Source organism: Meriones unguiculatus, chromosome X, assembly GCF_030254825.1.
Source record: "Meriones unguiculatus strain TT.TT164.6M chromosome X, Bangor_MerUng_6.1, whole genome shotgun sequence".
NCBI lineage: Eukaryota > Metazoa > Chordata > Mammalia > Rodentia > Muridae > Meriones > Meriones unguiculatus.
In genome coordinates, this window is record NC_083369.1 from 39,123,524 (window position 1) to 39,136,763 (window position 13,240).

The 13,240-nt window shown below is 44.7% G+C and overlaps 1 protein-coding gene across 1 annotated transcript; it reads left to right on the plus strand.

Annotated features, from left to right (window-relative positions):
* The first annotated feature begins 2,401 nt into the window (after positions 1 to 2,401).
* Positions 2,402 to 10,819, plus strand: LOC110539404 (X-linked lymphocyte-regulated protein 3A-like). Its single transcript, XM_060374632.1, has 8 exons — positions 2,402 to 2,507; positions 3,638 to 3,707; positions 4,383 to 4,417; positions 5,991 to 6,108; positions 6,495 to 6,594; positions 8,318 to 8,416; positions 10,580 to 10,675; positions 10,763 to 10,819. Exons 1-8 carry the CDS (start codon positions 2,402 to 2,404, stop codon positions 10,817 to 10,819), a joined length of 681 nt encoding a protein of 226 aa, XP_060230615.1.
* Positions 10,820 to 13,240: the final 2,421 nt, after the last annotated feature.

The window sequence follows — 13,240 nt, forward strand, 5'->3', positions numbered from 1 at the left end:
CCTGGGACCTCTAAGATACAGCCACAGGCCGTACAGCATCAAGAGCCCCAACTAGAGAGAAAAGTATCAGGACTAGCTCCAACCTCTCTGTTCCTCATGTACAGTTTGGGACAGTCATTGCACACCAATGAAGCCTCTACTGTACTTTTCTCTCTAGTTCACCTTCTCATGTATTCATTTATGTTTTCTGAAATCACCTCCTTTCATGGGGCAGGAGTTAGTCCTCAAGTAGAACCTGAGCTCTCCTTGCGCATGCGTATATCATTGTCTCATGTGACCCTGAGCCCCTGTCACACTTTAACCCTTCTTTCTATGCCAGCCAATCAGAGACACGCCGATAAAAAAGTAGGTGTAACTGGCTGCAGCTGTAGCCCAATGAAATGAAGCCACGGGCCATCCTTCACAAGGAAGTTAAGAGTGACTGGACAAGGCGTGCTGGTCCCCTTGATTGCATGCGCAGTGTGGTGGTATAGAGTGCGCATGTGGAAGTGTTAGGCCAGCCAATCAGAGGGCGTTATATTGGGGTGTGGGGCTAAACTAAGCGTGATTGACTCTGAGGGGAAGGAGGCTGTGTGGTAGTACCGAGGGACCTAGGTGGGTGGCTGGCCTTGGGGTGAATTCGTGTGGTGAGCCCCAAGACTTGTTTAGAGGAATCAGGAAAGACTAAGGCCCTTGGTTTAGGACAGTGGGGTCTCAGAGCAAGAGGGTCCGAGATAGCCTGTGAGGTGACTTTGGGAGCTTTACTTCACTTGGGGCTGGCACAGGCACCAGAGCCAAGAATGAAAAGTGGGGATGAGAGCAGCAGGGCCCTAGAGCAATGGGTGGGGCAGATCGTGGGTGAGGAGATGGAGCCCAGGTTTTCCTCTGTGGCAGTGTGTGCGCGCGCACACACACACGCAAGCACGCACTTGTTTTGTAGCATTTGGGCCCCGAGTAGACACCTGGGTCCTCTTATGATGCATCCATAGGCAATACCTCAATAGCCTGTCTAGTCTGAAGGGGAAGGGGAACCCTGCATGCTTTGCACAATCACATGCAAAACAGCAGGACCCATGTTGGGAATGCATGACAGGATGGGCGGGCTCACATTTTGGGGAGCCCCTCTAAGTAGGCAGCCTCAGGAATGCTTGCATAGTGGTGTCCCTGCTAATCAGAGATCTGTTCCTGCAGGTTGGGCCTCTGTCTGAAGGACAGTGAAGGGGCCTGTCAGTGTTCTGTACTGAAGTGTGATCTGCTGGGTGAGTGCCAGGGTATTGGCAGACTCAGTCTCCAGCCTCTGATGGAGAGAAGGCAGGGTCAGCCTTGATCCACTGCCTTTTGGGGATCAGAGTGGTATCTTGAGGAGAGAGGGTCCAGATTTATCTGTGTTGGGAAGTTTAGAAGACTCACTTCTACCTGGTAGTGAGAGGGCAGTGGAAGACAAGGGGTCTGGATGGTTGCAGGTTTGAAGAGAGCTGTTTGTGAGAGTGGGGTGTAGAAGAGAAAGTAATAACCTCCCCTGCAGGTTCTTTGTTTCCAATTGGAGTCCTCAGTGGACATCTGGGTCCTGCTTATGTGCAGCCATGGACTTGGCCTAAACAGAAATGCCTGTCTGAAGGGGATGGGGGAGGAATGGGCCCCTTCACCAACCAGCAGCTTCTGCATCGAGATCCCACAGGAGCCAGTTTAAAGCCACTTCATCCAGGGTGTATGTGCCTTTCCAGCCAGTCAGAGAGATGTGCTCTGGGAGGTGGGGCCTAGATAGGGATGACCAGCCATTCTTTGAGAAGGAGTAGGCTCCAAGGGCAGGAGAATATTGTGGGTGTATGATTGGCCGTTGGGGAACTCTGGTATGATGCTCCCCATTTGGGACAGGGATCAGAGAGGAGTCTTAGCTCATGTGGTAGGGCAGTGGTATCACAAAGAGGCATGTCCAAGGCAAACCTGTGGGGTGATACCAGGAACTTCACTTCCAAATTGGACTGGACATGGCACTGGATGGGAAGGCTAGGGACCAGCCATGACAGTTACAGGATTGTTAAGTGGGACAGTGTGTGATCTGGGAGATGAGGCTCAGTGACTAAGTAGTCACCAGTGACTTCCCAGGTCCCAACCAGACACCAGCATTAGGTGCCTTGTTTTAACGGAGGCAGGGCCCAGGATTTTCCTGTCCAGGGGTTGGGAAAGCAGCAGAGGGTACTGATCTTGAGAGGTAGTTGGTCAGGAGCTCCAGCCTCAGATAGAGAAATGGGACTAGTCAGGACACTGGTGACATCCCCTTGCCCTCCCTTTGCTCCAGCACAAGGGCCTGGGACTTCTGGCCACTCCCTGTGGAGTCCTGGTCCCTGTTCCCACTGCCGACTTGGACTTCCTCCCGGTATCTCTAGTTCCAGGAGTCGTATCTCCCAAGAAGATTCTAGCCATGTCAAGCAGAGAAAGAAAGGCCCATGACAGTGCTGGCATGCACCCAAGGCAGGAGCCAAATCTCACATCAGATGACACCCAGAATGCAGATGCAATCACTCCAGGTAAAAAAAAAAAAAAAAAAAAGAAAGAAAGAAAACAAGCAAACAACAACAGCAAAAACCAAATGGGCTCCTGTAGGGTTGTATCCATCCCAGGGGACATTGTAAAACTCTTCGCAGGTGGAGCACTGTTGTGCTTGTTTTTAAATGTATTTGATTTGGGGTGTTTTTGCCTCTACCTCAATTCCAGTAACCCTTTAACCCTAGGTAAGAGAGAGAAGATTAGTGGGAGGAAGTGCTGTAGACCCCTTTATTTCTCCTGGAGGTTTGTGGTGGAGGGATTCTTTGGGGGCCATACCAATTCTCCTTCAACAGCAAAAGCAGCAAGCAATCTACTCCATCTATCTCCTCCAAGCCACTGTGCTATGAAGCATCTCTTCCATGTCTCTCCAAACCACCACACAGTCCATCTCTGGTCTCTCCAAGGTGCTATACTTGATCTTTCTGGGCTCCAGTGTTTATATCCCTCAGAGCCCTAGACCACACCCTTCTCTGTGCTGTATGAGGCAGGCCTACACCACCTGGCAAAGACCATGCCCTGCAATTATCGGCTGTGGACAAACTAAAGTCCCACACTTGGGATTAAAACAAAAACATGTTTATGTAACATAACTGAGTTTTTAAAGAAACCAAAATTTCCACTACAGGATACTGATTGGTTGTGGTGTTTGGATATTTGTTGAAATAGCAGGAGGTTTCAGCTGCTAATAACTGTTGCTCAAGCTTGTTGGTGGCTTTATGTTCCTGTCCCTGAAATTCCCATTCCACAGGAAACCTGCAAGGTTCATAAATCAGCTCCTTCTAGTCAACATGCCTCTCTGGGGGCACATGGGTCACAGGGACTCCCTGTAAGGAGTATACAGGTGCCCGCACTAGCTGTTCTGAGACTCAAGTACAATGACTGCGTGTGTGTGTGTGTGTGTGTGTGAGAGAGAGAGAGAGAGAGAGAGAGAGAGAGAGTATGGTGTCTGTGCGTGTGTATTGGTGCATGTGCATGAGTTCTTTACAAAATGCAAGTAACCATTGGTGGATATGGGCTCTAGAAACCCACAGTGAAATTGTTATCCATTGGACAATGATGAGAACAGCACAAGTGGTCTGAAAGCATTTTTTTCTCTTTCTCTTTAATACAGACAAGGAAGAAGTCCTTGATGTCATTATGGAGGACATTACTTCCTTAGAAACAGAAGGGCAACAGACCAGGTGATAACTTTCATTTTTTTTCTTTTTCCTATTCATGAAATATAATTAGAAAAGTTAGACTGGAGAGATGGCTCATTGGAAGGTTGTTTGATGTACAAACACAAGAGCCTGAGTTCATATCCACAGCACTCACAGAAAAAGCTGTGGGGTCATACATGCCTTTTATACCCAGAACTCAGGGGTGAGGGTGAGGGGAACCAGAGGCAAGAGGGAGTTGCACGTGCTTCCTGACTTCCAGCCTGGTAAAATAAACTGAGATATAAGTAAATAAACAAGCAAATGCAGCAGTAAGCGAGGTGTGTGAATCCCATGAATGTGCTGGGTGTGTTGAGCTTAAAGGCACCAAACATTCACCCTGCAGTCGATCATATGTTGAGCATAAATCAAAACTGAGAATCTCATGCCCCCAGCAAGTTACAAGTCCTGTCACAGAACTTGTCTGACAGCAATAAGGTGGAGATGGATAGAGGAGGACACCCCACTTCTACATTTGATTGCATCACACTTGCACACATGCCGTTCCCTTGCACAGAGAGAAATCTAGAAAAAGCAGTGTCCACTCTTGAACCATGAACTGAATGTAGACTCTACAGCACACTCCACTTCCTCTGCTCACAGAACAAAAGTAGTCTTTTGCATACATGGAATTAAAATGTTAATGTGATTTCTTTGCAGGAAGGAAAGACAGGATTTATTTGAAAAAAATGAAGGTATGTTCTAGGAGACATTGGGAATTTGAAAGAATTGTTTGACCCAAAGAAGTTCAAGGCAAGGGGAGTTGTTACCTGGAAGGCAAGAGAAGTGTTTTTACTGCCTTGTTCTGAAACACTCAGTGTCGGGGTTGGGGATTTAGCTCAGTAGAGTGCTTGCCTAACAAGCACAAGGCCCTGGGTTTGGTCCTCAGCTCTGGAAAAAAAAAAAAGACAAAATAACAAAACTCAAACCACTATTTCCCAAATTATCAGGAGCATCCACTGCTTCAACAAGGACTTAATGCTTTAATTCCAAAAGAAACACTCAGTGTCAAAATAATATTTATTAGATGGCCAATTGTCTATTTCATGTTAATTGTAGCTATGAAGAACATAGCACATGGGGTGTGAAGACTCTTACTCACTGTGAGATATTTAAACCTTGCACGAAACTATCTGGGGCCTGAACGAGCAGCTCTGTGATAAAGTGCTTGCCTGGAATGCAGGTTCTAGCCACAGCAGCATGAAAGGCTCCTAACCTTAAAAAAAAAAAAAAAAAAAAAAAAAAAACCACAGGCAAATAAAGAGGGGCTAGGTAGAGTGAGAAATACAATCAGTAGAAGGGAGAGTGGTGGGTCATACCTGAAAAAAAAAAGACTATCTGTCTTCCAGGTCTTTATTCACACAAGTGATATATCTGTTTTTAACATCACATTTTCATGTCACTCATTTGTAATCTAGTCCCAATTATTGTGAGTGTGAGGGGATGTAGTTAGGTGGTGAGTGTCAACCCCTCTTAAATAGCTGCCCACTGTTTAACATGCAAAAAAAAAAAACCCACATAACGTGGTGTTACAACCTGTGACTATTGTATGATCACACTGAATCCTGCCTTAAATTGCTGTTAGATGTTAGTCATGTGAACTATTTGAAAACATTACAAACTAAGAATGGGCTGGGAGCTCTGCAGAATTTTCTCATGGAGAGTCACATCTAGAAACTAATCTGGACTCAGGATAGGGATGTACCCTGGTGGGAAAGCTCTAAGGTTCTGTCCCCAATAAAACAGACTTTCACATGAATCAATGTTTTTTTTTTTCCTTAAATTATTCAGGATCTCTACCTTATCAAATTTGTCTAAAAGCCTAATGGCTACAATAATTCCAATATTTTCATCTTACTGTGCAGTAACCTCTGTCCCTTTGTAAATGGAGATTTTGTAAATGGACTACTTTTGTGTTTTGCATAAAGCAGCCAAGCAGTCCCTCTGAACATGTCCTTGAACTGAAGCCTACCTGGTGCATTGATTAAATTTATACTTTATAAGTGACATCTCACAAAGAAGTTACACAGGGACTTGACACCGTTTTTGTTAAGTCGCCTCCACAGTGTTTGCTATATAATACATAGACACTAAAGTCCAGCTATCCAATTTCACATTAAGGTCATAACCACTGAAATTCTTGATTGAAAGACAGGGGCAGGTAATCTTTCCGTTGGCAGATTATTTCCATCTACTGATAACAAGTGCCTTCCCAGCAGCATTCAGGGAACTTTATGGTCATGCTTACCAGATTGTTTTTCAATACAGGACCCATTAAGAACATTCTCAAGGAAAACAGAGATAGATTCAGAACAGTCATCACCAAGTCTTTCCAAACCATGCAGCAGAAAGTTGAGGATATTCTAAGACTCCAGTATGAACAAAGGTAAGGTTGCTTCTTGGGGCTTTGATCCCAGACCCGATGATAGTTGATTAGTAAGTAAGAATGGCAAGAAGGTGAGGAATAGCCATGACCCCCACTGGATAGAAGCACTGCATGGAATGTTAGTAAAACAATAGTTCTTCTTCCTGAGTTTTCTAGCTCTAAGAGCTATGAAGTGACTTCTCTCTCAGCCAAGGAGGAAGAGATACTGTTAGTGTAAGACCACATAATGCACATCACGTTCCTTTTCCCTGTCAGGATGTTTTAGATGCCCTTTCCCCATTCCTCCATCGAAAGAGTTAGTGAGGGCAAGTCAGTCATGCTTTGAATGCACTCTCTTCATGTTGTGAAGGAATCTCACACACAGTATACACTGTTATCTTTTACAGGCAGACACTTTATGAACAATATTCTCTTCAGATTATGAATTTGAATAGCAAGTTAAACATGGATGCAGATCAAGTCAAGAAACAGGCGGAAAAGCTCTCTGTGAGTATCAGGCGTAGCTTTGAAGGAGTCCATTGTGTCAGCATCAGCAAGTCAGGAGGTAGAGAGACAGGACACGAGCTTAGGGAGGGTGGTGGATGTGGTGAGGAGAGACTCGCCATACTGTCTCTCTCCATGGCTTGCTTCCTTTTCTGTGGACAGATGTAGGTGCTGGTCTTTCAAATGTTATTTTATTCGGGGGTACCTTAAAGCTTATACTTTCTTTCCAAACCCCATTCCCATGTAGGAGATAAAGAAAGTTGTAAGGCAAAGGGGACATGGTCCTCTTTACTTCTTCCTGCTGGGTAGGGTCATAGGATTCTTTGGGGGGGCAATACCAATATCAGTAGTCAGGAAATCCAGATGTCCAGGAAGAACAGCAAGCAGTCCCCCATCTCCTCCAAGCCATCATGCCTTCTTTCTCTGTGCTATTATATGTATTACCCTTAAAGTCCTCAGAATTCAACTAATTCCTGTTGGCAAAGAGCAAGCTGTGCACAAGACAATTAACATGTATGAACAAACCAAAGTCCCTCCTTGTTATTATAAGAAAAACATATGTACATGTCATAAACAAAAATGTCCACAGCAGAGAGATTACATGATCAGAGATGGGTTAGCAGTCAGCCTGGAGGTGGAGTTAGGGGCTGAGCAGGCACTGCCTGAAAAGTACAGGAGAAGGTATGGGATTGTATCCTGAGAGAAAGTCTTTCATTATCCATGATGTGAGGACACTAAGGAGCAGGAGCCTAGCCTTCTGACACAGTGATCAGGGATGCAGCATGGGAGCAGTCAGTGTGGCTGTGGCAGAGCAGGTGGAGACTTAGCTTTCAGTGGTTGGAGTTCAGACCAGCCCAGTGCCAATGGAGTAGAGGGAAAGGCCTCACCACACGATGGACATGTGATGATGACTGACGGGCTTTTAACCTGAAAGGAGATTTGCGGGATAGGTACTGGACTCTCAACAGTACGGTCTTTGAGGCCTTGCTCTTCCTGCTAGAGGATGGAGCCGCCTTACTGAAGATTCTGACTTCCAAAGGTGGGGAAGCAGAGGCTGGAGTACTGTAGAACATGGAGGCCCTGTCCAGTCCAGTGATTCAAAGCATGGCCTCTGGCATGCCATCAATTGGAAGGCAGTCATGATCCAGTTACTTGCCAGGTATGCTAACTCAGGAAAGCAGTTGACCTCTGTGCCTCGGTTTAATGGTAGAGGCAGGAGAGACAACTAAAGGCCTCATCTCACCGAACTGTTTCAAAAGTTTCTTTTAGATGTGTATTCTGATATTGGTCCAGGAGAGCATCTGAAGTAGGTCTTATAGAATCCATCCCTGTTAAGCATGGAACTGTTGTTGGCTCCAGTCTTAATGGAAAGGAGAAAATGGAGTGGGCTCCTCTGTGGGGCAATGACAAATCATGGGGACAACTCAAGGCAACTTCTTTGAATGCAGAGAGTTCACCAGAGTTGGAGGCTTCTACTGGGAAGGTTTTCAAGTGTTCAGGAACAGGAATGTTTTGAATACTGTTAAGTGGGAACACTGTTAAATAGGTTTTGTTATTTTGTATCATCAGGTAACTCATATGAATGCGGTCACTGTGTTAATTGGAAAAAATATTACAGTTATTTCATCCCATCGGTTTTGCACAAATATAATACAGAATTGTGTTTCTGTAAGCTCTGTGGTTTCCCCTGAATTGTTCTTATGTCTTTTACTGTCTTTGTCTGTAGAGTATATTTATGGAGCAACGGACGTTTGTTCTTCAGTCTCTGGTTCTTCAGAAGGAGAGAATGGAAGAATTTAAATCACTGTGTGAAAAGTACTTGGAGGTGTGTTGTACGTCCTGACCAAGCAACCTGTACTGGGGAACACTGATATTCTGGCATTCTTTCTGTGGTTTGGTTAACACCTTTGGAAAGTTACCTGGAAACACCTTCCAGCATTATCCCCATGCTCCATGTTCCATGTAAACCTAAGTAGAAAATGAGTGTTTAATTTTAGGATTCACTCATGGTTGGGAGACTCACTCAAAGCAGGGATTGGTGCCTTGGTAATTTCATCCAGAGTTGTTCATGTTGTACAGGGCATTAATGCTTTTCAGAGAGTCCCATCTTGTCTCACAATGCATTTTCCTTTGGGTAAGTATCTGCACACATGCATACATATGTGTACCTGTCTGTGCATGTATGTGTGGAGGCCAGAAGTCAACTGTGGGTACCTTCAGTCACTGTTTACCATATCTCTTTTTTTCCCTTTGTCTTTCTTGCCTTTTTCTCACTATGTAGCCCTGGCTGTCCTGGAGCTCACTATGTCGACCAGGCTGGACTCACCCTCACAGGGATCACCTGCCTGCCTCCACCTCCCAAGTGCTGAGATTAAAAGTCATGCCTGGCTCCATCCTACCTTTTTGGAACAAGATGGCTAGTGGACCTGGAACTTGCCACTATGGCTAGGTTGGCTGTTCTCCAGATCCTAAGGCTCTGCCTGTCCTGCCCCAGGTTGATGTGTCACCATGCGTGGATTTTAACATGTGTGCTGGAGAGCTGAAGTTGGCTTTTTATGCTTGTGGAGCAAGCTCCTTGTCCACTGAAGCTGTCTTCCCAGACCCCGCAATCCATTCCTAAGCAGAGTAGTGACAAAAATATATAGCACCTGCACTTTCTTTACTTGCTCGGTCCATTTTCAGTTTGCATCATTGCATGGCTGAAACATGGCTTCATATGGCCAATTATAATAGTGAGACAGCTCCCAGATGTTGCACACAGTGAAAACGTAGCAGAAGGCTGACTGTGAGGTTATGAATTGAGAATTACCCTCTGTAATAGGACTGTCTTTGTTAATTCTTCCTAGGCACGCTGACCTATACTATTATAACTATTTACAAAAGAATTAAACACAGCATTCTCTGTATTTAATTGTTCTGCCTTGATGTGAATAGGCTTGTTCAAGTTGGTGTTTAAATTTTATTTGTCCTGAGTAATTAAGGTGGCCCAAAACAACTGGTTGAAAGAATTCATCCCTTGCCTTATGATTTTCCCCTTCAACACAGACACCTATCTGACACACACACATACACACACACACACACACACACACACACACACACACACACACTTCCAGTGTCTGTTCATGCTGAAATATCATTCCTTTGACAACTCGGTGGCCCAGAAACTTGCTTGCCCATTCCAACCTTGAGATCTCTGTGTTGTTCCTGTTTCTGTGATCACCGCATCACCGGACTATAGAAGAGGTCCTGCAAAGTTTTAGGATCTCGCCACTGTGTTTAACAAAACGATTTAGGAGACTGGAGAGATGGCTCAGAGCACTGACTGCTCTTCTGGAGGACCCAGGTTCAATTCCCAGCACTCACTTGGCTGCTCACACCTGTCTGTAACTCCCAGAGCTGACACCCTCACATAGACACATACACAGCCTAAGCACCAATGCACATAAAATAAAAGTAAATTTTTAAAAATGCATTTAAAGTAAAAAGAGTTCATATGTAATGTGTACTGTTTCTGCAACAGGCAAAGTGTGTGTGTGCTGGTGGTCAGCGAGTGGACAAAACTTTTAAGTTTTAATTTCATCGTGTGCAGTGTTCATAGTACAGAACAAGCTCTTCCATCTCACAAAGAAGTGAATGAGTGGCAATAAAGGGGCTCATGGCTCGTGCTCACTTTCATTTGGCTTGTTTTGCTTTTCTTTTTGCTGTGTTGGGTGAGGGGTTCCAGGGTCTTACACATGGTAGTCAAGCATCCTTCCCCTGAGCCACAGCCACAGGTAATACCTTGTGATCTGAACATTAAGCAGTGGGTTGAGGAGTGTCAGTGTCTTTTTCGCAATTTGATCTTCATATTTTACAGGGTGTATGCTTGTTTTGGAGTCATTAAAATCATCTCTTTTACTGTGTTTCCTCCCTTTTAAATGTTGCGGATGGCATTTGTAAGCCAAGGTGAGCAGGGCTGATTTCTGTACTTGTCTTTTCACTTTAGAAACTTGAGGTGCTGAAGTACTCTGGGGGGAATTCCGTGGCTGAAGAGCTGAGGCTTCTCATAGACACCTTGGAGATAAAACTTCTGACGCTGAATGTAAGTACCCAGTCTTTCACAGGGAAAATGAGAATGGCCTAACACTGTTTGTTTTATACCCATTTAATGTGTCCTTGCCCTTGACAGCGCCAGCAAGACAGTATTGCTGCTCGACTGTCTCTCCTGGATATGTTACTCTCATAATACTTTGAAGAACAAAGCAAGGGGAGAGGAGATCAGCTGGGTGAAGCTACTTGAGGTGACATTTGCAGCTAGTAGAATTTGTAAACCAGTAGAATTCATTAATCCTCCCAAGTAAGAAAGATGTGAGTAATGTAATGTGAGTTTGTGAAAACGTAATTTTCAGACAAAATTTACAAGGTCTGTCAATTAAATTTGGTCCATTACTTAATGTCATGTGTCTTCATCTTCAGACTTGACCCTTAGCCTGAACACAGCTTCAATAGCCATGGTTTATTTGCATTTCATCCCTTGCATGGGTAGGAGTAACTGAGAATGTTTTCATTTTCAAATTTATTGTGCATGTAGTATGTGTACATCAGGGATATACAAGGTCTCCTGTACAGTTAAAGCTCTTGTCCCATGATTTCCTTTATGTATGCCATGGAAAATCTCTGCTTGGAAACATTTGATTTATTAGTAAACATGAAATTGTTTCAGATCTGTTGAGATGAGTCATGTAATCTTACCCTCTCTCTGACCTTTCACAACTTTTCAAACAAAAATGGGCCATGCTGTGTAGAGGTGTGTCATCTATCACCTGTGTTTCTGCACAGGTCCAGTTGTACCCTTGCCCACTTGCTGGATTGTGTGAAAAATCCAAGAACAGAGTGTTTTCAGCATCTCCTACTTTCTACAAGTGGAACTGGCAAATGAGGGCTTCCCCTCTGGGATCAGTTTATTTCTTAACTTTGAGTTATCTGGGGGAACTTCACATAACTACTGCCATGATGTTTTACCCTGTTGGGAGCACGAAGGTCCTTGTACCTGCAGATATCCTGGGAGACCAGGAATGTTAAGCAAGTAATGTTGTCTTTTCAATGAAAATGATGTAAAATATGTCATTCCATCCAGAACTGGAGGTGATAAAACAGCCTGGTGATCTGAGTTATCGATTTGGCCAGGCCTATTAAGCTCCTAAAACCAGGCCCAGAGACAGATAGTAATCTGAATGATACTTGCAGCCTGGAGCTCTCTAAGTTCCCCCAACCAGGAACGGAGACACCTAATAGTCTAAATGACCCATATGTTATCAGTACAATCAAGGGCGCTCCCAATATAGGACCCGATATAACTAATAGTCTGAATGACCCTCATGTTATCTGCAGAGCCGGGGGCTTCCCCAAGCTCTGACAATGAGAATCTGAGATACCTAACAGTACAATTACCTGTACAGCCATGGGCTCCCATAAGCACATAAATCCCGGATTGGAGATGATACCTAATAGTATAAGTGACCCTCAAGTTACCTATACAGCCTGGGGCTTCCTCTAAGCTCCCTCAATCAGGACCCAAGATAACTGACATTCTAAATGACCATTATGCCATTTGTACAAAGGGTTGCCCCAAACTCCCACAACCATGTCTGACAATGAGGACCGGAGATACCTAATAGTCTAAATGACATGCGGTCTGTACAGCCAGTGCCCCCCCCCCCCCCGCAAGCTCCCACAATCACGACCTGAGATACCTAATATTGCAAATGACTCTTGCATTACCTGTACTGTCAAGGGCTCACCCAAGGTCCAGCAACTAGGACAGGAGAGGTCTAGTAGTCTAAATGACTCTCATATTATCTGTACAGCAAAGGGCTCCCCCATGTACCCCCAACAAGAATCGAAGGTAACTAATAATCCAAATGGCCTGTAAGTTATTTGTACACCCAGGCCAAACCTTACGCTTTTAACAGCCAGGACTGGAGATACCTAAGAGTCTCAGTGACCCTTCTGTGTATAATCAGTGCCCCCCACCCCAAGCTCCCAAAACTAAGCCTGGAGATACTTAATAGTTTAAATTGACCCTTACAGTACATGTACAGGTAGGGGCTCCCCCAAGCTCCCATAACCAGGACCTGGACTATATAACAGCACAAATGACCTCTAAGCAATGTTTATGACTAAGACCAGGCCAGATTTTTCCTGAGGCTCCTAAGCTAGTACAGGTAGCCCATCTTCAGAACCCGTCCTCGAGACCAGGCCAGATTTGTCCTGAGACCTGAATTTTCTGAATTCACTCCCCAGATCCCATGCTAAGGTGGAAGATAAGAACTGACTCTACAAAGCTCTTCTCTGACATTCACATACATGCCGTGGCTCACATCACAGAAACACAAAAGTAAGATTAAGAGCCCAAAGAATGCACATCCTCTTGCAGAGAGCCTTGAACATACTCATCTTTCATAAGCATCAATGAACAAGTTCATCCATGGTCATTGCTTGTCAGAAGCCATTCTGTTAAAGGAGCTCATTAGGCATGTGGGCCTTCTGGAAGGTGATCTGGAAGGTCTGTACTATGATTCACCCCTAGAATTGCTTCCAACCTCTGACACAATGTCAAGAACCATCAACTTGGGGAAGTTCAGTAAGTATGAGAGCTCTCTGGAAG